General features: G+C 36.4%; 1 protein-coding gene and 1 long non-coding RNA gene across 3 annotated transcripts in view; both read left to right on the top strand.

The window, feature by feature from the left end:
• Window positions 1-1135: 1135 nt before the first annotated feature.
• On the top strand, window positions 1136-24014 carry rps6ka3a (ribosomal protein S6 kinase a, polypeptide 3a). Of its 2 annotated transcripts, XM_079606316.1 has the most exons (23): window positions 1170-1360; window positions 1442-1587; window positions 8754-8789; window positions 11306-11422; window positions 11525-11606; window positions 11726-11806; window positions 12049-12128; window positions 13920-14026; window positions 14805-14842; window positions 14989-15131; window positions 15265-15335; window positions 15409-15497; window positions 15605-15669; window positions 17021-17123; window positions 17217-17347; window positions 17435-17560; window positions 18056-18145; window positions 18244-18402; window positions 18895-19056; window positions 21670-21746; window positions 21874-21991; window positions 22085-22225; window positions 22389-24014. In XM_079606316.1, the coding sequence occupies exons 2-23, from the start codon at window positions 1525-1527 to the stop codon at window positions 22509-22511; spliced, it is 2202 nt and encodes a 733-aa protein (XP_079462442.1). In that variant the 5' UTR covers window positions 1170-1360; window positions 1442-1524; the 3' UTR covers window positions 22512-24014. The 2 variants fall into 2 exon arrangements, with proteins under 2 accessions (XP_079462441.1, XP_079462442.1); XM_079606315.1 differs by having other exon boundaries at window positions 1136-1587.
• A 21-nt stretch (window positions 24015-24035) lies between these two features.
• The window catches only part of LOC306995073, a 3162-nt gene continuing 1264 nt past the window's right edge, over window positions 24036-25933 (top strand). Inside the window, exons 1-2 of the long non-coding RNA XR_013796796.1 lie at window positions 24036-24171; window positions 25707-25896. This is a non-coding gene — a long non-coding RNA (uncharacterized lncRNA). The remainder of the gene's footprint in view (window positions 24172-25706; window positions 25897-25933) is intronic.

Raw genomic sequence — 25933 nt, 5'->3', positions numbered from 1 at the left:
AAGAATAACTTTATATTCTTAGTAATATTTCAAGATGAACATTTACTTGATTGTCTACAAATATTTTTAGGGAAATTTTGCTAAAAAGTTATGTATAAAATTGTATACATCTGTTTTTGAGAGGTTTATTTGTATCTTTATTATTTATTATTTTATTGCAGTGTATTGTTTTGTCTCCCACAATTAAAACAAAACTTTTGATGATAAACTTTTGACATATTGATGGAATATATAGAATAGCAACGGAAGTAGTCTGCTGTAATGTTTTAAAAATCCCATTGATTTACACTACAAATTTCATCTGAATTTCCTCTTATATTCTATTAATAAATTAGCATATCTATTTGCATACTGTATGTTTAGTTCAGTTTAGGCTTTGAAGTTAATTTTTCCCATCTCAAGTATATATATATATATATATATATATATATATATATATATATATAAAACTGTTTTATACTTTAAACTGTTTCATTTTAAAAACAATTGTGGGGAACTCACCAGCCATTAGTACTCAAAGGGACCATGACAAAATTATTAAATATTTTCATTTAATGTGGCATGTTTGTGAACACGAGGTGAGCACTTTAAATTATAGGATGAAGCTTCTTTTGCATTTTATCCCGTGCAATGCATAACCGTCACACTTAAAATAACTATTTGGAGAAATGGGTCACAAGTAAACTGGGTCTCATGAAAAAAAAGAGAGAGTGAAAATAAAGCACAATCCTCAAATCAGCTTTATTCTAAGCCCTCTGGTACTGCTGGATGAGTGTTTTAGCAGCTGTGGTGTTGTGATTCTGTTCCCTCTGCAGTGTTTTTGATTGTGCACTTAATTTATTGTCACGTATGTTTTTCTTACGAGGGACTGAATAAATGAAAACATGTGGATTTTACGCAGGGAAAGGAGATTTCGAAAGATATCAATCAAAGGATTTAGACACAGAAGAATGTTCAACATGATGATAGATCATCAAAAATAAATCACAACCAAGGATGCTCCAAAGTGATTCACACTGCGTTGTTCAAAAAAGCAGTCAAGATGAGTTTAAAGGCTCTGAACAGTCATATGATAAATGCATTTAATATCGCAAATCAAAATATTGCTAAGCATTCATTCCTCGACTTTACCTGAGTATCAATGTGCAGGGTCGGTAGACTCGGTACCAGGTCGGTACCAGCGGGTGGCCACGGCGTCCCTCGCTCTATGACGCATGATGACGTACCCTCCTCCTCCAGCCTCGTTCTGACAGACAGGTGAACGGGGCGACGGCGCCATGTTTAGCGAAAACGGAAGTGTATTACTCTGCTGTTAAAACATATTTCGAATGTTTGTGAAGAGGAACCGGACACTTTAGAAGTAAAACAAACTGCCTTGGAGGCATTTGAACGAAATTTCCTATTTTATTTACGTGCTAGAAAGGGACCGTTCTTTTTGTAGGACTCTTTTGTGCAACTTTACACTGACTGACAGCGTCAAATCACTTCACGGGGTGATCGTAAGTTAAAGATCGGGACTTAAAGATGCCACTGGCGCAGTTTGCAGATCCCTGGCAGAAGCTGCCCGTGGGGCATATGGAGAATGAGGTAAGTTAGGTAACGTTAGTACGTTTACGACATTGAGGAGTGCTATTGTATGAAATCACGTTTAATCCGATGCTTCGTGTCACTGAGGAATGTCAGTCTTCAGTCTTGAAGTGCATATTTGGACTAACGTTAGTAGTTTACAGATTGGTAAAGACTGAATTAAAAAAAGTTTGCGTTTCAGAATGTCGCTACTTTTCAAACACATAACGTTAAGTTAACTGAATGCAGAAAAGTGCGCGCTTAATAGTTAAATACGCCGACATTAAAATGCAACAAAATGATACAATCGAAATTACGTGTGTCCTTTAACTCTTAACGTAGAAATTTCATTGGACTAAAGTGCCTAGTTACTTGGTAAAGCTAGAGAAGTAGTGTAAGCCGTCGAACCAAGACTTGACCAGACAAGCACAGTATGAATGTTTGTGTGTCTGTCTGTCTGTTTGTTTGTTTGTTCGATGTAACGTTACGTTTACTTGCTTCATTCTTACTTAAAATGGACACTTGTTTGCCTTTTTGTAGTAAGTGGTTGATGTTTGACTTGAGTATGTATTGGGCAATAAACTCAGGGTGGGGAAATAACTTCTCATATACAGACTGACAGACTGTTTCTCAAAACCCAGTGAGCTGCCTACATACCTAGACAGCATTTTTGGGCGTCACAGGCGTGCCCAACATGCTATAAATGTGCAAAAATACAACTTTATGAGACCCCAAATGCTGTCTCTGTAGGTAGATGGCCCATTATCTTTTGAGATATAAGCTAGTCAGTGTGTTACTTGGATTATGAAACAACAACAACCTCATAATGGCATTTTTGTATTCTGGCCCTGGGGTCATTTATTTAAAGGGGACCTGCCTATTATGCAAAATTCTCTTTTACGTGGTGTTTGAAGCTTTGAACATAAATGTGTGTCGGACTCGGCAGTGTGTGTACACAGCCACCCTATAATGATAAAAATCCACCAACATTTTTTAATCCCCATCAATCACAAGCAGTGTCTCAGAACAAGCCATTTGCAGTTTCTGTGCAATGTGACGTGAAGTCACATTGCCCTTGACTGCTGACGGACTCTTCCCTATTAGCATAGACCAGGGATGTTCAACTTCAGTCCTGGAGGGCCACTGTCCTGCAGAGTTTAGCTCCAACCCTAATTAAACACACCTGAACAAGCTAATCAATGTTTTCAGGATTACTAGAAAAGAGCTTTTGTCAGAGTTGAAGCTAAACTCTGTAGGACAGTGGCCCTCCAGGACCGAAGTTGAACATCCCTGGCATAGACCCTGCCCTGAGTGAGCTGTGCACAGTCCACCATGTTTATATTCTTGCCATTAAATCTATAACTTATCGATCGTCGATTAAAGCAGGCCTATGCAGTTTCGTGAATTTCTTCGCTGTATTCTCGCTTTTTGCTCGCAGGTTTCTCTAGAGCTCCCCCTACAGCTTCGGAATAGATATTTGACAACACTGTCGAAAACCTGATATCACGCGATACTTCCTGTAGAGGAAACCTTGTGAATTACGTCCGTTTCACATCGCAAGCGTGGGTGAAGCATATTTTTTTCGGTGTGAATGCAAAAAATATGCGGAGCTGCGCGTGAGCAGCAGTGAAGTGGGGGTTTCGGCTCTGAGTCTATTTTTTGTGCGCTCACACTCAAAGTGAAAGCACACTTTTGATGGACAAAATAAATATGATTTCACACAAAAAGTGCCCAAAATGCACAGAATTTGCATGTCTAGTGTGTTTTAACAAGAACTGGGGTAGGCAATGTCAGAAAAGAAAATGAACACTCAAAAATATTTGTAGAAAATTCACCCATTTAAACTTGTTTTAATTATTGATTTTGGGTAAAAGTATATGGTGTTTTATAAAAAATAATAATATAGAAAATAAGCATTTGTGTGTGCTGTAAAGTGGTTAGGGAAAAAATTAAATCTGAATCGGCAGGTCAAACTCAATGACAAATCGGAAATCGGAATCAGCCTAGAAAATTGTAATCGGTTTATCTCTACATTTTACGTTACAAGGCTAGAGTTACATAGCCTGGATGCTAGCCGAACTTAGCCCCGCCCACAACATTTGAGGTCGGGAAGTTCAGTCTAGACTTGATCTGTTGTGAAGCAACTATGCTCAAACCAGAGCTGTTCAGACCAATCAATTTGTCAGGGCAGGCTTTATACGATGATGGACAGATGATCAACAGTAACGTAATCTTCAACGTCACCAAAGAGCGCTTGGGTTGAATTCGTTTACAACAAAGATGGCTGCCACTGGAGAATTGAGATGTGTAGATTCCGCCATCGCGTCTGTTATAGAAGATATCGACAGCGCATTAATTTTAGAAGAGGAACCATAGACTGTAAAAAAAAATATGGACGTAGTGTCCGTGACATCACCCGTAGGTTTCTGAAGAGCATTTTTGAAGCCTAAAGTAGGCGGAGCTGGCAGTCGCCATCTTGGCCTCGTGTCACTCCCGGATAACAGAAAATGGGCAAAGAGGCGGGGCGTGGGTGGAGCTGAGGAGCCTGGTTATCTGAAACCACGCCCACCTACCACGAAATGATGGTGCTAATGCTATATGCTAGTAATGGGCGATATAAACGATATGCAATATAAACGATACAAAATTAGCTTACGATAGAGATTTTAATTCTATTGCACTATCGCGATAATGCATGTTGATTGATGACGCAATCTACCCGCGAAATTTAGAGCCACGAGCTGCAACGCATAATCGTATTCTTGAGTAAACATGGCTGAAAGCGAACCGGAGGAGCTGGTGAAAAAGAACGGTGCAACATCCATTATTTGGACTTGGTTCGGAAGCCGTCCGACGAGCAGCAGCAAACTATACTCTGTAGAGCAGGGGTCTCCAATACGTTGCTCGCAACCAGTAGCTCATGGCCTTATTGGAGGTAGCTCGCCAATGGGCCGTTCACATATCGCGTCTTTTGCACACTCAAGTTCGTTATTTCAAATGTAGGCGCGTGGCAATCGATTTTATTTTTATATTTTCAGGAAAAAAAATCTAAACTTATCAGAATTCCGCAAGCAGGTCATGTGACAAGATCAACCAATCAGCTTCACCCTTTCCGTAACAACATTGAAAGCTCAGTCAACATGAAGGATGGGGGTGCACCCAAACACTGCTGGTGTTTTTCTCTTCTCCGTAAATAAATCTTGTAGCAGAGCTACAGCTAGCTAGCGCTTCTCGGTGGTGGAAATCCATTAGCTACTACAACTTATTTGTCATTGTGGAGAGCGCAGTGCATGGTTGCACAGCAACGCCACAGGAAAATCGGACCGAATTTTACTCACACTGTCTGGTTTTACTATTAATTATAAACGAGAAGCTAATGTGCATTGTACATGTCAGTAATTTATCTTTTTAGACTCATTATTTTTATAAAAATGATTTAAAGGCTGAAATATGTGAGGTTTATCTTTTTATAAAAACCTTTTTTGTCAACTTTATTTAAACTTGTACAAAAAAAAACCATTTGGCTTTCCTTAGGGTCTATGTAACCTGTTCTGAAATGGTTCTATTATAATTTATATATCGTTATCGGAAGAGGCTGCAATGTATATCGCAATATGGATTTTAGGCCATATCGCCCATCCCGATTCCCTACTATATGCTACTGACAGTACCAAGTCTGCGACTGCACAGGGTCTCGCGCTAAAGTGACAGTTGATGATGTAAAGCCAATTAAAAGTTCCTGTTTTTGCCCTTCGAAATATTATAATAGTTAAAAGACATGGCTATAAGTGAGACTGTGTATCGTGATTCTGTACTATTCTGCTAGTTAAAAATGTATTAGTAACTTAATATTACTCTGAGAGAGAGTGTGACAGTGATTTATGTGTCAGTCACTCTTTTTTTACAGTCTATGGTCCGTTAGCACGGCATCGCTCGTCAAGTTCGTAGAGAGCTTATTCAGTCCATTTTAAATTCTGATTTTGGCTGCCTCTCAAATGGGTTAAACCATAGATAGTGTTAACATGTTTTTTTCTGCTGTAAAGTTGGGCATTTCAACATGGGGGAGATGCAGACTTGACTCACTTTTGACACCAGCCTCAAGCGGCCAGTTGATGAATTGCAGTTTAACTCACTTCCGTGTTGGTTTCAAGAGAGAGACATGGGCAGCGTTCCAATCCAAAATTGTCATCCCCTTCACTTGCTAACTTCCCTCCGTCTTGTTCACTCGGATGTACGTCATTGCTTACGTTGCACGAGTGCCACTACTGGCGGAAACTGCAATCGGCTGTATTGGAAGCGTTTAGCACTTGGAATCAACTGGAGTTGATTTATTATTTGATTTTTTTTCCCTTTAAGAATTTAATGCAGCATCCAAATCTATATAGCTGTGCTTGGGTCGTTTTAAATTAAAATATATATAATTGATATATCATAGAGTTGTTTGTTGCGGCGTTGATTAGACGAGATCTGTGGTGACGTCACAATCGTACTGCATTGTGGGACATATACCGTAGCTGCCTGAAGTGTACATATGAAGTAGACTCGCTCCCTCTGTCGGGATCGAGGGTCTGTCCATCGAGGGTCTGTTCCCTCGTCCACTTCACGAAGTGGAACGCACTTCAAAATGGCGGCAGGGATTCCCCTGAGGTGAAGTGCTTAGGGAAGTTTACATGTGCGTGTCTAAAAGTGGACTGGAACGCAGCCAGGGAGGTTGCCGCTTGAGAGGAACAGAGAACCGCGATCAAGGCATTCAACATACGTCACTTACTCCGTTGCTCTGATTGGTTGTAGGTCTATCCAATTGAGTGCAGAGGCATTTTTCTTTCTTGGTTCGGTTGAAACGCCCCATAATCCCACCCCAATTCACAACAGGAGTTACACATTGACTGGCATTTGTGCAAATTGACATCCCTAATGTAAATGTAATTACCGGTAATGTTCTTATATTTTTTTCTTAATATTGTTCTTGACAAAAATAAATAATAAACAACCTCTTAAAATTCGGATAACTTCCAATATCCTAAATCCTCTAACGTAAGATGTTTAATGAATTTAATGGGTTGTTTCTAATTGTTATTATTAAGCATTTCAGCATAACACTAGCTAAATATAATAGCCTACATATAACTACTACCGGTACTAGATATGTGCACAAGTTCTCTGAAGTGACACCAGCAATGATTGATAATGTAAATGTTGATCAGTGATGATGATCATTTATGTGTGATGTGATACTGCTGGATTAAAAATCTAAAGCAATTTACAAAAAAAAAAAAGGTCAAAAATAGGGACCTCGTTTTTCATTTTAGCCTAATAACGACATCATTTTTGGCAGCATTCAGCACATATAAGAGCGGACATTTTTTTTCTTGTCCTTAAGAATGTTCTTCTAAAATTCTTGAGAAATTCTCAAATATTTTTTAAGAATTACACTTAGGAACATTCTTACAAACTACTTGGAATTTATCTTAAGAACAAGGACTGGCTGTTATCAGAATTTGATAAAATTAGACTTCCTTATTTTACACCTGGTTTGTGTCTTTCTGTGTATGTTCTGTAAGAAATTTATACTTTAATTTCGATTAATTTAATACACACTTGCTGAATAATAGTAAAAAACGGTAATGTTACAAAAGATTTTTATTTATAATAATTTATACTCTTTTGAACTTTCCATTTATCAAAGAATCCTGTAAAAATATATATTATGGTTTCTTAAAAAAATGTCTATAATGATTATAAGAAATGTTTCTTATGGACAAAATCAGTCAGCATATTCAAATTATTTCTGAAGGATCATGTGACACTGAAGACTGGAATAATGATGCTGTAGAAAATCTTTGCCATCACAGAAAAAAAAAACATTAAAAAATATATTACAATTGAAAAAAGTTATTTTAACATTTAATAATATTTCACAATATTATATTTGAGAAAATAAATGCAGCCTTGGTGAGCACAATATACTTATTTTAATGACATTTAAAAATTCTAACCAACCCCAAACTTTTTAATAGTACTGTACATACTTAATGAATATTCAGTGAACTGAAAAATTTATGATGCAGAAATGTATTAAATATTAAACGGAGGATGGAGTAATATCTAAAAGTACTAAACTAAAACTATTTTGAGAGTACATTATTATGATTATATAAATTTGAGAAAAGGGGACAGATTTAAGTGCTGTTTATTTTATGATAAATGTCGTCTATCTGAGTTCATAAATTGTAACAAGTATTGTCTCTCTTACTCTGTTAGCCCTTTATCCTCTGGTACTCTTTCCCTATTAACTTCCCTTTGATCCAGGCTAATCCCGTGGTCTGAAAATAGCTTTCCTACACTGCTTGTTTTTAGTGCCCTGTTTGTGTGTGGACCTATAAATAATCACTTAGTCTGTGACGATGTAAACAACAATCTTCCACACTGCCATTTTACTCTATCAACACATGGTCTGGTGATTTGATGTTTCTTTAAATAGAGATCTCCATTCTCCTGCAATTTAGAATAGACAACAAAATAAAATAACATGTAATTTACTATAGGTTCTGACAAAATGTTAATTGCTTCAGTTTAAATGTTTTAATTATTATTATTATTATTATTTTTAAATATGTTTAGATGAGTGGTTCAATGACTCAGTTATGAAGGCCCAAATGGCACACTTCATAATACGGTCTTGTGGACTTAAAATGTGTCCTGTGTGCTCGTGAAGTCCACGAAAACGCCTGCTGCACCCATGGTACGGCCGCACAGTTCCTTGATTCTTACGCCGGAATGAGAGTAGTTCCTAGCCATATAGGCTTGTAAATTCGCAACTTTTCATTTTCCGTCGATCTTAGTACATGGTTTAACTACAGAAGAGTCAAGTCAAATAGGAAAAATATTGAAACTCGTTGGTCATTTTGAAAGAAATGCGACTGGAATCATCAGAATCAATGATCTATGCTAAGCTATGCTAAAAGTGGTACCGTCAGACCCGGAGTTCGGCTGAATGGATTCGAAAACGGTAAAACTCAACCGTTTAACTCTGGGGGAGTTATAAAATGAGCCTATTTCCAAAAAAAGTGGAGTTATCCCTTTAAGATGCATTGTTGTGATTTTAGTCCTTGCTTGTAATAGTAACATGATGTAAAGTTTTTTACTCTGTTTTGTGTTAATGACATCATATTTTTCCTGTTTTGTAGGATGACTCCATGGTAGATGATGATGGTCCTGTTCAAGTAAGTTCAACACTATGTAAATGTGTGTTTTATGTGAACATGTAATCTGTCAGTGTGTGCAGTTGTATGTAATTTGTGTGTGTGTGTGTCTGCAATCTGCATATTAGACAGCATGTCTGCTAAACTTAATTATGTTGACAGATTACAGCAGTTCAACTTTGGTTCCCCGCAGTTTATCAGACAAGCTCTTCATTCACAGCTTGAGGAACAGTTTGATGTACTGTAATGCCCCACTGTCTTTCAATTCAAAGATGTCTTTGAATGTCTTTCCTATGTAAGCTAGTCTTCTTTTAACATCACATTTCCTGTCTCAGAGGACAGCCTGGTTTTATTGGTTTCCTGTTGGATGAGTGACATGGCAAGCAGCCAGTAGGAGAAGAGGATGTTCAGCATTATCTTCAAGCAGAGCTTAATTTTCCACTAACCCAGCAGAAACTGAAAACCGATATCATTTGATGGGGCTGATTGTGACGCAAAGCAGTGTGTTGACTTATAACCATTACAGCACTGTTTAAAAGTTTGGGGTTGATAAGATTTTTAAACATATATATATATTTTAAAAAAAGTCTCACCAAGGCTGCATTTAATGGATCAGTGAAGCAGTAAAATAGTAATACTGTAAAAAAAGAAAGGCAAAGCTGAAAATTTAGCAGCCATTATCCAGTCTTCAGTGTAACATTAACCTTCAAAAATCATTCTAATATGATAATTTAGTGCTCAGGAAATATTTCTTATTATCAATGTTAAACAGTTGTGCTGCTTAACATTTTTGTGGAAACCGTGATCGATTTTTTGCAGAATTTTTTGATGGATGGAAAGTTGAAAAGAACAGCTTTTATTAGTAAAGACTTTTGAACAGTTAAATTGTTCCTTGCTGAATAAAAGTATGGATTTCTTTATAAAAAATAAAAAAAAAGTACTGACCCCAAACTTTTGACCATGATTGTATATTTTTAGGCCTGTCCCATTGTATGTGTGCGTGTATGTGGGAAGGAGAATTGTTGAAACTGTGTGTAACACCCACGCACACTTCCGGTTCCTGTCGTGAGGTGTCCCTCAGTCATCATCCTTGGTCACACTTTAGTTAAAGTCTCTTCTGAGATCTGCTAACACTCCTCTTTCTCATATCAGGCCCCTAAATTTAGTTTTAGATTAATTTGTATAGACGTACGCACCATTATTTAAGTCAATTCATTTTATGCAAAGACTTTGTTATGGTTGTGGCATAATTATAAAATACATAGGAAATTAATTTAAAATGGCATGTCAGAAAATATAATTTACCATATAATTTAGCGCTTAATGCATTTGCTTAATAAAACATCCTTATTTGACTCTATAAAACATCCTTATCCTTGTTTATGAAACAAATGATACTGTCTGTTATTTGATGAGTTTTTAATTATTCGGTCATCTAGAACTGCTAGTGAAAGCAGGTCAGGAGGGAAGTGTGGATTATTCCCCCCAAAAATATGGTTACTGCATTTAAATAAGGCTGCAAAAAACAGCAGAAAAAAACAATGTGCTCTTCGATGTGCTGACACGAAGCGACTTGCATGCCACATCAGTTGCAAGTGCTGTTTTACACATGTACAAACACGCTTATGTCCCATCGCTTTCTTTGTGTCATTTTTGACCTCTGTGGTGGATATTGATGTCTGTGGTCTTTTTCCACCATCAATAGATTATCAGATATCATCCACCATTCAGTCTCATTCATGTTGGCAGACTGGTGTGTGGGGTGACTAGATAAGTCACTACCCCCCTGATTTCCATCTCAAGTTTGTTAAGAATAAGAGAGAGCAGGAGGGAAAGCAAAAAGAGATATTATATGAAGTGTAGTGCTCTCAGCTCTTTCTAACCAATGTTACCATTAATTAGCATTTTAGTGTCCAGAGTTAGATGATTCGGACACAGCACTCTTTCTCTGTCTCTGAAGATCAGTTATCCCCTTCCTGATCTCTTTTTCTGCTGATTTGTGGGCATTCAGTCAGCTATTTGTTCATTTTGTCAGATGGGCCTGGTGTAACCCCCTCACTACTTGTTTGTGGTGTTTATTCTCTTTCTCCTCCCACAGGCTTTGGCACGCTGCTCCTCTGCAGAGACGCCAGCCATCCAGGCTTCAATTTAACATCCTCTCATATTGTGTGTGTGTGTGTGTGTGTGTGTGTTTGTTTGCCTGACCTTAAGTACGTTTTTTGGGCATGAATTTGTATTGATGTGATGAAGTGGTGTTGGTTTATCCTGACATTTTGATTTTAGTGTTGTTGTTGTTTAAGTTACACTGCTGTTATGGTACAGAACCAGATAAGTGATCTGTGTGTGTGGATGAAGTGGTGTTGGTTTATCCTGACATTTTGATTTTAGCGTTGTTGTTGTTTAAGTTACACTGCTGTTATCACTGTTTCTAACAGTACAGAACAAGATAAGTGATCTGTGTGTGTGTGTGTTTGGTGTTTCATTGCATGTTTTGTGGGTGAAGCATGCATGCTCATATGTCATTGTCTCTTTCATAGGAGGAGGGCTCGGTCAAGGAAATCAGCATCACTCACCATGTCAAGGAGGGTTCGGAGAAAGCGGACCCACGACAGTTTGAGCTCTGCAAGGTTCTGGGCCAGGGATCTTTTGGCAAGGTCAGGTGAACTGCACATATATGAGTAAAATAACTAAAAATGATTTGTTAACATTTAGAACTATTGTTCTGCTGGTTTCTGTAATGGTGCGCGTTTTTGCAGGTGTTCCTAGTCAAGAAGATAACTGTGCCCGATGCAGGACAGCTCTATGCTATGAAAGTGCTAAAGAAAGCTACACTGAAAGGTGTGTTTTTTTGCATGTTGTTTTATGTCTTTGTTATTTCACATGTACACTAAAAAAGAAAGTTTATTAAGTTATTATTTAAAATGTTTGTTTATGTTTGGGTATGTGTGTGGTTTCAGTACGAGATCGAGTGCGTACAAAGATGGAGAGAGACATCCTAGTTGAGGTCAACCATCCTTTTATTGTTAAACTGCACTATGGTAAGTTATTGACATCCCAGCACCAATCAGATGTTAATGCTTCACGGTTGTGGATTTCTGTTGAACTCTAATTGAACTTGCAGTACATCATCGTATCTTGTTTTCTGGATTACTATTAAGTTCTTGTTTAACTAAATATTTTTTTATGGTTCCGTTGCCTAGCCCAGGGAACTTTAAGAATGTCCAAATTACATTTTAGTACCCTTGTTACAGATCTTGCAACTTTAATTTTGATTCCTCAGCATTTCAGACAGAGGGTAAACTCTATCTGATTCTGGACTTCCTCAGAGGAGGAGATCTCTTCACTCGCCTATCCAAAGAGGTGAATTACATGTCTAGTACAGATCAATCCAACATGTACACTACCGTTTGGGATTGGTAGGATTTAAAAAGATATATATTTTTGAAATAATTCTCTTGCAATCACCATTTATTTGGTCATAAAAACAGTAATATTATGAAATATTATTATAATTTTTAAGGACTGTTTTCTATTTTAATTTTAAATGGAATTTATTTCTGTCAGCAGCCATTACTCCAGTCTTCAGTGTCACACGATCCTTCAGAAATCAATCTAATATTCTGATTTGGTGCTTAAGAAATATACAAAATTGTATCAATATTGAAAACAGTTGCGCTGCTTATTTTTTGTGGAAACCACAAGATTTTGTTTGAGAAAAAAGACTTTGATGGAAATAAATAATTTTTAGATAGGTTATTTTTTTAACACTTTTGCAACAATGTAAAAGTCTTTACTGTGACTTTTAATCAGTTTAATGCATCTTTGCTGAATAAGTGTTGATGTATTTTAAGAAATTAACTCTATGATTCTTTATTTTACTTTGATACATTTATTTTTATGAGATTAGTTGTAGATTTTTTTAAAGAAATGTAAAAAAAATAGTTAGACATTTTGCTTTTATTTGTTGGTTGTACATAGTTTAGTTGCTTATATATTTACTTTCTAACTTTTTCCACTTTTTTTTTTTTTTTGCCATGAATAAAGCCGTGGTAGTTGGTATGGCACTAAATTAAAAACAAACAAACAAACTTTCAACCAAAAAATGTTAAGTCTTACTGACCTTAAACTTGTAGTGTACATTAATCTCATTTAAATTGTGAACAAGCATTTAAAAAATGATTAAAGGGTAACTCCGGCCAAAATTTATCCTAGGCTATTTTTGTTAATCTACCTGAGTCAAACATTCGTGTAAAAGCATAATTAGAATGGAAACTCCACTTTTAAGTTTGACCGTATTTTCGTTTTCGGTCAAAATGCCTTTTAAATGGTAGTGCTTGGGGCACTACAATGAGAGCATCAAAATCGCTATTTTTAAAACACTAAGGCGGCTCGACACAACATGAAACTGTGCTTGAAGTATCACCAGGGGCTCAACAGATGAACTCGAGCATTGACTACATTGTTTGTGTACAAAGAGTTTGACCAAAAAGAAAGGTTTTGTACGACTCACTTTATCAGTTAGTGTTTCCGGTGGCTGGAATTTTGTCAGTCAAAAGTAGTCGATCTCCAAATGCAACGTAACATGAGGAGAGTAAAGGTGGAAAGGTCCTAAAGCCTGTTTCCATATACATTGCCATGAGCTAAGTGTCTAAGTTATCATGCTTTTCATTAGAATTACAAGTTCATGACATTTCCTCATATAGATCGACTACTTTTCACTGACAAAATGCCTACGGACGGAAACGCAGTGAGTTGTTCAAAATCGTTCTTTTTAGTAAACTCTGTGTACACAAACAATGTAGTCAATGCTCGAGTTCATGTGTTGAGCCCCTGATACTTCAAGCACAGTTTCATGTTGTGTCGAGCCGACCTTAGTGTTTTAGAAATAGCGATGCTCTCATTGTAGTGCCCCATGCACTCCCATTCAAAAGGCATTTTGACCGAAAACGAAAATACGGTCAAACTTAAAAGTGGAGTTTCCATTCTAATTATGCTTTTACACGAATGTTTGACTCGGGTAGATTAACAAAAATAGCCTAGGTTCAATTTTGGCGACAGTTACCCTTTAGGAATTAAAAAAAATTAAGAATGAATATTAGAATAGATTAAGTTCTGCTAATTCTTTTACCACTCTTTTATGTCTTTTTTTAGGTTATGTTTACAGAGGAGGATGTGAAGTTCTACCTCGCAGAACTGGCTTTGGCTTTGAACCATTTACATGGACTGGGAATCATCTACAGAGATCTTAAACCAGAAAAGTGTGTTACTCACCCACATATTACATAAAATGTGATGTTAGGGCTGTAGCGGTAAATTAATTTCCCTTGCAGTGATTTTGAGTGGCTCGATATTATCATAATTTTATAATAACACAGTATATTATATTATTACTAACTATTCATATATTTAAAACGGTTAGTTTTGATTCTTGAATCTTGACTGGACAAGAGGCTTTCCAAAAGTGCTATCTCAGAAGTATCCGCAGCACTGGCTCGCTCTGTGTGCGCTAGACAGGCTGTCAGTCAGTGCAGTTGTTACGCCAGTAGGTGGCGGCAAGGGACTGTCTTTATGAGTGAGTCGTCAATAAAACTTTCATAATGCGCTTAAAACGCTGATTCATTTATGAATTAAACAAAGTGTTGAAATTAATTTAACTTTGCGTGCCACTTCACAATGCTCAATTGATGATCAAAGCATCAGCTGGGTAACGCTGAAGCTGATGTATCACTTCATAGAGATCAATGGCATTGATTCAATGCGTTGAATAGCGCTGACTCCGATCGTGGGAAATCCCCCCAAACATTGAACGGAAACTACGACAGAGTTATCGCTTTTATCTTCTGACAACTTATGGCAAACTGATTTTTTTCACAACTAGAAGACAGATGCTGGGTGACTACATAGTTACAACTACATGTTTAAGAAGACATCATTTACTTGTAAACAATGACTATAGACCATGTATAATTACAACACTTTGACTAAGCCAATGCATTGCACATTTTCATGAGTGAACCAAATTTGAATCTCTTACAGTATTCTTTTGGATAATGATGGACACATCAAACTTACAGGTATGTGTGTTTTATTACTGTATAAAACAAGTATAAAACAATCTTGGGTTTAACTAGGGTAATAGGTATGAACGTTTTGTGAGAATCTCACAATGATAAATGTTTCAGTATGTATTCGATTGGCTGTCTATGTGTGTGTTACTTAGACTTTGGGTTGAGTAAAGAGTCCATTGACCATGAGAACAAGGCTTATTCGTTTTGTGGTACGGTGGAGTATATGGCTCCGGAGGTTGTCAACCGCAGAGGTCATACCCACAGTGCTGATTGGTGGTCCTATGGCGTTCTAATGGTGAGAGGGGCGGGGCTATGCTGAAATTACACTTCGGTTTCAAATAAACTCAAACATAATTTATCATCAATAATGTTAGTCAAACATAATATTTGTGTATCAGTGCAGTGATTGTGTAATTCTACCTCCTTAGTTTGAAATGCTGACTGGAACGCTTCCATTCCAAGGAAAAGACCGCAAGGATACCATGACAATGATCTTAAAGTGAGCCTTATTTCCTCAATATTGATTTTCATACCGGAGTCTTTGCACTGATATTGTTTTATTGTGCCTCAAGGGCTAAGCTAGGAATGCCTCAGTTTCTCAGCCCCGAGGCCCAGTCTCTGCTCCGCAATCTGTTCAAAAGGAATCCTGGCAACCGCTTAGGTGAGAAAGATCTTTGTCAGCTTGTTTCAAAGAACAGGTTGTTCATGCTGAGTAAATTTGGTGCATTTTTCAGTCTGTTCATTAAATACTTGGGCTTGAAATTTCAGGAGCTGGGCCTGATGGAGTAGAAGAGATCAAAAGACATTCATTCTTCAACACAATTGACTGGAATGTAAGTTCATAAGAAATTGAATAAATCACGCATTAAAGATATGTCCAAAAATAATAATTTACTCATTCTCATGTCTCTCTTACCATGTATATATTTTTTTTTACGTGGAATACAAAAGTAGGTATTAAGAGGTTTTTTTCTTTCTCTTTTATTAGTATCTGTCAATATTGGTTAATTATCAGCCAATATTACACATTTCAATGAGCATGCGCATTTCCTTCTTTATTATATACAGTATATTTGCAAATCTCCGAATGAATATATTTTTTTATACTGTACATTATAATATTGTGATGCCTTAATTCACTTGTAGCATTAAAACGAGTGATTTTTATTGTTTAGTGTTGTATTTTTTAACTGAATTAGGTAAAATAGTGAAGCATTTTCCATATCAACCATTGAACTGTTACTGGCTATAACATGCAATTAAAGGATTAGGATTTACTCACCCCCATGTCATCCAAGATGTCCATGTCTTTCTTTCTTCAGTCAAAAAGAAATTAACGGTTCAAGGTCCAAATGACAGTTTCAGTGCAGCTTCAAAGGGCTTTAAACAATACCAGACGATGAATAAGGGTCTTATCTAGCGAAACGATCGGTCATTTCAAAAATAAAGAAAAAAGTGAACGTTTTATAAGCACAAATGCTCGCCTTGCTCTGTTCTGTGATGCGCGTTCGTGACGTCATGTAATACGCAATTACGTTGAAAAGGTCACGCTTCTATGAAAAGTCAAAAATTTCTGTCCTGACGAAAATTTTCTTTTAGGCTTTTTAATATTACAACAACCAGGATACGCACACGAAATGGCCATTTTAAACGATAAACTGACACAACGACATTTGAATATGTGTATATGGTCCTCCTTCCGCACATTTCTAAACACTGACTCAGTACGTCAAGCGTGACCTTTTCAACGTAATTGCGTATTACGTGACATCACGAACGCGCATCACAGAACAGAGCAAGGCGAGCATTTGTGCTCATAAAACTTTAACCTTATTCATTTTTTAAATGAGCGATCGTTTCGCTAGATAAGAACCTTATTCATCGTCTGGTATCGTTTAAAGCTGCACTGAAACTGTCATTTGGACCTTGAACCGTTTGGGGCCCATTGACGTCCATTATATGGAGAAATGTTTCCATCAAAAACCTTAATTTCTTTTCAACTGAAGAAAGAAAGACATGGACATCTTGGATGACATGAGGGCGAGTAAATTATCAGCAAAAGTTTTTTTTAAAGTGAACTAATCCTTTAATTATTGGCTTATAAGTAAGTATCAGCCAGAATTGTAATATCAATGCATTCCTAATTTGTATGCTTGCATAAATTAGTATTTGTTTTACCTCTAGAAATTATTCAGAAAGGAATTGCCTCCTCCCTTTAAACCAGCCATCCAGAGGCCAGACGATACAATCTACTTTGACTCAGAGTTCACTGCCAAAACCCCTCGGGGTAAGCGATGCAAACATTCCCTTTCCTAGCAGTAAATGCATTTCTAGGCATAACAATTGGATGGTGCTCACTTCCCTTTTTCTTTGGTCCCAGACTCTCCTGGTATTCCTCCAAGTGCCAATGCTCATCAGCTCTTCAGAGGGTTTAGCTTTGTTGCTACGGGAGTAGAAGAGGAGAGCCAGCCGCCCATTCAGAGCAACATCAACTTGAGTGGCATACTGCAGGTATACTCGCATAACTCGCACACTCCTCTCAAACCCCTTCAACATCTGTACACATGGGAATAAAGTGCATGTGTGAATGTTACACAGCAACCCCACCGGAGCACGCTTCAGTTCATGGATGTGTATGATGTTAAAGAAGACATTGGTGTGGGCTCCTTTTCCATCTGCAAGCGCTGTGTGCACAAGAGCTCAGCCATGGACTATGCCGTTAAGGTAACCACATACCTCTTTATCTGTTTTATTGATGTGTTTAGGGTTCTAACAGTTTTAAACAGAGAAAGAAGTCTCTTACTTTTGAAAGAAGTCTCTTCTGCTCACCATGGCTGAATTTATTTGATCAAAAATACAGTAAAAACAGTGGTATTGTGAATATTATTACAACTTAAAATAACCTTTTTCTATTGTAATATATTGTAAAATTTCATCTATTTTAAAGTGTCAGATCTTTTAGAAATCATTCTAATATGCAGATTTGGTGCTCAAGAAACATAGTTGTGCTGCTTCATATTTTTGTGGAAATCGTGATGCATTTTTTCAGGATCCTTTGATGAATAGAAAGGTCAAAAGAGCAGCATTTATTTTAAATCTTTTTATTTGGAACAATGTAAAAGTTTTTACTGTGACTTTTGATTAATTTAATGCATCTTGGCTAAATTTAAAGTATTTTTAAAGTAAAATTTATTTTTAAAATTCTTACTGACAAAACAGATTATCAATAAGGAGAAGAGGGATCCAGCAGAGGAGGTTGAGATTCTGCGGCGATATGGACAACATCCTAACATCATTACTCTGAAGGACGTGAGTGACTTTTGTTTATGTGCCTGTCTGTTTGAAACTTATAACTCAAATATCCCTGGTGTTGTCTGCCGTTATTCTGAGTCTGCGTGGGGTTATAGGTATTCTATGATGGGCGATCAGTGTACCTGGTCACAGAGTTGATGAAAGGTGGAGAACTACTGGATAAAATCCTCCGACAAAAGTTTTTCTCTGAGAGAGAGGCCAGCGCGGTCCTCCACACCATTACAAAGACTGTTGAATATCTGCATGTCCAAGGGGTAAAAGCGTTTACACACACCAAATATTACAGAGAATATTGCAGAATAAATAAATACACAGTTACATCCATTTAAAACATTCTTTTAATGTGCCCTAAAAAAAAATCAGCATTTCAGCTTTTGCAATGCTTTGAAACTTAATATATTTATATCTTATTAATAGGTAATGTACCTGTCAAAAGTTAGGAAACATTAACATTGCTGCATCTATTTATTAAAAAATTCAGTAAATACAGTAATATTGCGAAATATTATTACAAATTAAAAGAACTGTTGTATATTTCAAAATGTAATTTCCTGTGATGGCAAAGCTGAATTTTCAGGATCATTACTCCAGTCTTCAGTGTCACCTGATCCTTTTTTAAATTTGAATATTTCCGAACTTTTGACAGGTACCGGTACTATATATTTTCTATGTATATATGTATTGTTATTTTTTGTTTATTTTATTATGAGTTTATTAGGGTTAAAATATTGCCACTTTGGTTGCAGGTAGTACACAGAGACCTAAAGCCCAGTAATATATTGTATGTGGATGAATCGGGCAATCCAGAATCAATCAGGATCTGTGATTTTGGTTTTGCCAAACAACTTCGAGCAGAAAACGGGCTGCTGATGACACCATGCTACACTGCTAACTTTGTGGCTCCAGAGGTACCTATTGACCTGTATTTGTTTTAGATGGGAGACTAGATGCATCTAGATTTTGTGTATGTTCTAATATATTATATTATATTATATTTAGTGTTGTCACAATACCGGACTTTCCAACTTCGATACGATACCTTGAAAAATATAGATTTTTGATTCCACGGGGAAAAACTGCCATATATATGGCCATACAGATATTTTTTTATTATCTCATATTTTTTTTTGATAATTTGGGTATTTTTGTGGCGGTAGCTTACACACAGCACAGGAAGGTTTTATTTGAAACTCTGAATTAAATTTACAAAAAAAAAAAAGACAAATATACAGCCAGTAATAAAATAAAAACAAATAAACAAACTGCAATCGATTGCACAAATAAATATAGAATAAAGAGACAAATTAACTTTCAGGTGGGTCTAACAGTAGTATTCAGGTAAGAAATACAAAAAAATAATTAATAAATAATCAATTGTAAAATAACACTGGATACTCTTCATTGTAAAAATGTAATACAGATTAATGCTTACAATTAAAGTTATAAAAGTTATTCGGTTAAAAACAGTGAGTGATTTTGTCTGTTGTTCTTTGATTGATTAACATGAAAATTGGACTGCTGTCACTTTAAGAGTTGATGATCAAGTATACAGGCGAAACTCGAAAAATTAGAATACCGTGCAAAAGTTAATTCATATATTTTAACTAGTGATGCACCGAAATGAAAATTCTGGGCCGAAACCGATACCGAAAATTTAGGGTGCACTTGGCCGAAAACCGAAACTGAAGCCGAAAATGGCTTCTTTTAAAAACTTTAATATATATATTTATATTGCTTAATTTTTAATGGATCTGAAATGAAAAATCACAAACCAATAGAATAATCATCAAACTTTTATTAACACTAGGGATGTCAATTTTCACAAATTCCCATGATCGATCGTCGTTTAAATTAACGATCAATTAATCGTTAGCCTTAATACTGCATATGCGTCTGCTGCAGTGATGGCCAACAGCGTGACAGGGTCTGCAAATCCTGCTCAAAACGCAATGTCCCTCACCAAATGAATGAGAATGGTTTTTAATCTAAATAAAGGGCTAGTAGGATTGTAAAATGTTTCGATGTGATTGATCATTTAATTAAATTAATTATTTAATAATCAAATATAATTACTACTACTAATACAACGCGTCACCAGCGCCGCCTCAGAATGCAGAATGTGTGACTGTGGACGAGCTCTCCCTGAACACCGCACTGAAGACGGCAACTAAACCCAATGCATTCACAACTATTTAATACAATAGTGTTCTCATGTTGTGTAATATGTCAGTCCCAAATTATTGATCGTTATTATTAGTCGTGCATTTCTGCTTAAGCTGCGCGCGCTGAATGGATAGGCTACCGTTAAACTGGAGCACTTAGTTTGCTAGCGCGTTATTTAACTCAAAGAAACGCATCCTATATGAGATTAATCAGATATATTCAAAATAAACATAAAATTACAAATTATTTCTGCAGAAAATGACGTGAATGCAAAAGTGAACTTGAACTAAGTTACGTGCCATTCATTCAGAATGACTCATGTTGTGGACGCGCTCTTCCTTGAGCAACGCGACACGGCAACTAAACTAAAATAATGCACAATGTTTTAGTACAATATTGTTCTCTTTATAATGTTATGTAATATGACAGTCCTCCCAATAGTCATTATTAGTCGTGCAGTGCTGTTTGAGCTGCGCGCGCTGAAGCTGATCACGCGCACTACAGCGTTAATTCAAGGGATGCATCCAATATAAGATAAATCAGATATAGATAGGCGGATATCCCGGATGGGAGTGGCGCGGTTGACATTCATTTTCGATTGACATTTTCGGCTGGCTTTTTTATTTCGGCCCAAAACCGATAATGCCATTTTCGGCCGAAATTTCGGTGCACCCCTAATTTTAACTAATATATTATATAGACTCATTGCATGCAAAGTGAGATATTTCAAGCCTTTGTTATAATTTGGATTATGGCCCAAATTCAAAATTAGAATATTGTGAAAAGGTTTTCATAGCTGTAAGCCATAATCATCAAAATTATAACAAATAAAGGCTTGAAATATCTCACTTTGCATGTAATGAGTTTATATAATATATTAGTTTTACCTTTTTAAGTTTAATTACTGAAATAAATGAACTTTTGCACGATATTCAAATTTTTCGAGTTTCACCTGTACGTGTTTACTTTCTCAACTATTTACGTTCCAAAGCAGACTATTTTTACCTGAATACACGCCACACGCCAATATGGACATTTTGACAATTTTGTGTGTATTTGAAGCGCAATAAGCCATGAAAAACAACTCAATTTGGTACTCTCAAACTGTTTGAGAGGAGGCTTTATGTGAGCGCCACTTGTATAGATCAGTGGTACATGCGGGAATTAGTGCAATACAAGCACAATTCAACCAGAGCGAGTGAGAGAGAGGAGGCGGATGTGTGTCAGGTCGCCGTTGGAAGGAAGAGAAGTGTCGATACATAACGAAACATCTATATTTTTGACAACACTAATTGTATTATGATATTGTTATTGTAAATTTATTTGTAAAATATTATTATTGTGTGTTATCCGCTCAGGTCCTGAAGAAGCAAGGCTATGATGCAGCTTGTGATATATGGAGTCTGGGAGTTCTCCTTTATACCATGCTTACAGGGTACATTAACTAAATTAAAAATATATATATTAATATTCTAAATGTTGCAAATCTTCTAAGAAATTGGATGATTTAGCTCAAATACAATATTCATGTATTTTGTCCACCACTCTTGTCCATCCTTCAGGTTCACTCCATTTGCTAATGGGCCGGAGGATACACCGGAAGCAATTCTGACTCGGATTGGCAGTGGGAAATTTTCCCTGACTGGTGGATACTGGAATTCTGTATCAATTGAGGCAAAGGTTGCAGGCTCTCTTTTTGTTTAACACACTTCTAAGCCAAATGTAAATGTTCTATCTGTTTGATCTATGATCTTTTAACTTCTTTGTTGACAGGACCTGGTATCAAAGATGCTTCACGTTGACCCTCATAAGAGATTGACCGCTGCTCAAGTTCTTCGTCACCGATGGATAATCAACAAGGACCAGCTACCCAAATACCAACTCAACCGCCAGGACGCCCCTCATCTAGTGAAGGTTGGCATTGTGATAATAGTTTCAAATGTGAAACTAACAATATCAGAAACATAATGATGGTTTCCCTGTCAGCCTAACAGCCCTATCATTACCCTTGCATTATAATACTTAATGCTTGTGTTTGACTTTATATTCTTATTAATATGTTGCCCTTTTATCTCAGGGAGCGATGGCAGCCACCTATTCAGCCTTAAGCAGAAATGTTTCTCCCGTACTGGATCCGGTGGGTTGCTCCACACTTGCTCAGCGCCGTGGTGCCAAAAAGCTGACCTCTACCGCCCTGTGATCATTCAGATCTAACCCCAAACGGCACATAAGTTTGTGAGATAACTGGCAATTCTAGCGTTGTCATGTAATGGCAGTCCATCATCGCTGCATCACCTTGTAGAATATTATACAACTCTTAGGAGAATGTTAAGTTCATGTACAATTTTTGTTTTATGAAAATACTCTAGAAATTTACTTCATATGGGATTATATATGAATATAAAAGTATTTCTGTTGTGTGGAGATTATCATGTATGATGTTAAGAGACTGTGATACAGTTTGTTTTCTGTATTATGGTGACGTCATGTCTAGAGACTGCATGGAACCGTACTATTGCTAGCATCACCAATCATAGCTGTGCCCACCTTCTTCAAGACAGACCTCACATGCTGAAATGGCTTGCTCAAGCTTTTCTTTTTAAGAGAAAGAGCAATCAGTTAGTGATGCCACTATATGCAACTTCAGATGGTTTAAACATGGCACAGTGTTGAAACCATTTGTGAAATCAAAGAGAACTATGCAAGTAAACTTACAATCCTCATTGTATGTCCCTAGAAACGTTAAGTGAATGTCCACAAACCAAGTATTTCGTGTTAATATAGTGTTTTAATTTGGCAAAGTGGTCCAAAACCCTTTGTCATGCACATGTGTCTTAAAGGGCATTTTGATTTACAAAAAAAGGCAATCATATAGCGACCTCATTCTTGGAATATTTTTCCTCTCCAGCAGACCAATATTCTTCATATAATAGCGGTTTATCAGAACTAATATGAGACAAATTGTATGCTTTATCTCTTTATACTGTATACGTTAAAATTGTGTAGAAGGTGACCGTAGGTGGCTATATTAGAAAAGGGCAGGGGGTTTTTTTCCACTGGGAATGACCAATATATTGCTGTCTTGCTCTAAGTGATTTGTAACACTCCTCTTTTTGTATTTCTTTGTTTATTCTCTCAATGAATTTAAAGGGAAATATGCAGGCTGTATGAACCAATATTGCTCCAATTTTTTAAATCAGAATTTTAACAACTTTTCAGAATGTATTATTTTTATACCTGTTGGTGAACTGTTCTGATGTTTATGTATGTTTGTATGTGAGGCCACGTGTTTGGGGAGACTCAGGCCACATGCAGTGTCCTCTTGTACTGGAATTAATTTACAAGAATTAGTCAAACTTTTTTTTTTTATTGTTGCTGCTGTATTTTTTAATAATCACGGTGCAAGTGAGAAATGTGTCCTTGTGATCTCTCTCTCCTGGTCTCTATTGTATAACACAGGACATACTTTTTTCCAGCACATTTGTGCTTGGGAGAGCAGTTTTTAATTCATGTATTAAAAAAATGATCAAGTTTAAATCGAAATAAATCTTGCAATACATTTTTATGTTTTCTTTGAATGACTCAACAGCATTGAAACTTTAAAAATATATTATCCTCAATTAACACGTTTTTTTTTACGCATTGTATTCCTAGCTTAATAAAATGATCTCTGATATTATAAATAAAGTTTTGTTGGAAAGTCATGCTTCGCGCAGTCGTAGATGGCTTTGAGCGGAAGTCTTCAGAAAGAGAGACGGAGAATATTTGACGTCCTCCTCGAAATTTTACATTTATTTATTCAGCGACATCATTGAACGAAGACCGCAGTCTTTGTAATTCGAACATGCCAAAGAATAAAGGTAAGGGAACAGAACACCCTTGATTGTGACAAACAGCTGTTTATGGAACTGAATTTAGCCTAGCTATCGAGCTAACCACCCGGCCTTTGCGAGCAACGTGACCATATGAGCCTCACATGCGCTAAGCTAGTTGCTGCTTGTCTAATGGTATATTATTAAGATACACACACACATGAGTTGAACCAGACAGTTTTTCTCTTTTTAAAGATTTGTTCTGTTACCCTTTCTGCGTGTTGCGTCATTACGCCGATGTTGTGGCGAATTCTGATTCCTGCTAGATGATTATTATTACCCCCCTGATTCCCCAGGTTTAGGATTAGGTGTGGTGGTTAGGATTAGGCAACCAGTTAGCGGGCCTCAACGAGGGTGTAATAATTTGTCAGGGAGTTCGGCACAACGCCTGTCTTTTATGTGTAATACCTTGTGTAATGAGTTACTAATGACTGAATAATTGAGTCATTCACTTAACTGATTCGTAAAAAGTAAGTCGATCCAAACAATGCGTTTTGTCCTGCGTAACACGTGAATTTACCTGGTAAAGCCTGACGTATTACAGACTTTTTCTTTTTCAAATGGAACCGTTAATTAAACCTTTGGACGAAATATTAGTTAAAAAATCATGTGTTGACATGTGTTTTATGGTTTGTATTATAATTGATACATCAGGCTTTTATGGCCCATATAGTTAATATAGACTCGCACTTAACTCACACAAAAATATGCTATTGACAGTATTGAGTGTTACTTAGTTGTTGTAATTTATATGGCCGAAAAGAATGAAGATGAAATTCTGACAGCTTGTATTGTAATAGCAGACGAAGATACAATTAATATAAATATCAGTTGTCACTCTATGTTTCCCAATAATATATCTTTGTAAGAGGATATTTAAATGTTCAGTTTTATGATCCAAGCTCTGTAGATTTATTGTTGGGGGCAAAATAAATAATGCAATGCAATACAATGAGATCAATACAATGAGATGCAATATGATATAAAATTATTAATCAAAGGAAATCATAATCAAGAAAATATAATGTATTAGCAAGTAAACACAAGTTGCTTCAGTCCAGTAAATGTTCAAAACAATATAAAAGTTATTCTTATGTTAAATCATTAATGTACCACGACCTAAAGGTGAAAATTTTTATACGAATAGACCTTTTTTTTATTTTTTTTAAAATAAATGATAATTCAGAGGGCAGAAGGCATGTATCGTTCATGTATCAAAAATGCAGAATACAGTAGGCTTTATAATGTGAATATTCAGAGAGAAAATTCACAACAGTTACTGTGAGTACAACACATTGTGAATGTTAATATAATAATGGCAAGAAAAAAAACTATTTAGAAACATGCACAGAATGCCACACATATATGTAAATAACTGTACAGGTGTCTTTTGGTTTTGATTTTAATCCAACGTTTTAGATTTTGGAAAAGGTGATAACCACCAGGATGAGAGAGGGAACTGACGAGATAAACTAATATCTGCTTTTTACAAACAATATAATTCAGAGTCTTCTTTTCTTCAGGTAAAGGAGGTAAGAATCGGCGGCGTGGTAAGAACGAGAACGAGTCAGAGAAGAGAGAACTGGTTTTCAAGGAGGATGGCCAGGGTAAGTAAATATCAATTATCAGTTATCAGTTACGCCCTCTGTATATATGCAAGTCAATTTTCACCGCATAATTTTGTTCCTTTTTTTGTTGTTGTTGTTGTCAAGAGTTTGGGATCATTAAGACTTTTATGTATTTTAAAAAA

Source organism: Phoxinus phoxinus, assembly GCF_949152265.1.
Source record: "Phoxinus phoxinus genome assembly, chromosome: 3".
Classification (NCBI taxonomy): Eukaryota; Metazoa; Chordata; class Actinopteri; order Cypriniformes; family Leuciscidae; genus Phoxinus; species Phoxinus phoxinus.
The sequence above is the reverse complement of the archived record's forward strand: the minus strand, read 5'-3'. Positions and strand labels throughout refer to the sequence as shown.

Bases quoted from the DNA above. Each gene is read 5' to 3' on its own strand.
- rps6ka3a (XM_079606315.1), top strand. From the start codon at position 1,525: ATGCCACTGGCGCAGTTTGCAGATCCCTGGCAGAAGCTGCCCGTGGGG. The intron at 8,790-11,305 runs GTAAGTTCAACA...TCTCTTTCATAG, and splicing joins ATGATGATGGTCCTGTTCAA to GAGGAGGGCTCGGTCAAGGA. The intron at 15,498-15,604 runs GTGAGAAAGATC...TTGAAATTTCAG, and splicing joins GAATCCTGGCAACCGCTTAG to GAGCTGGGCCTGATGGAGTA.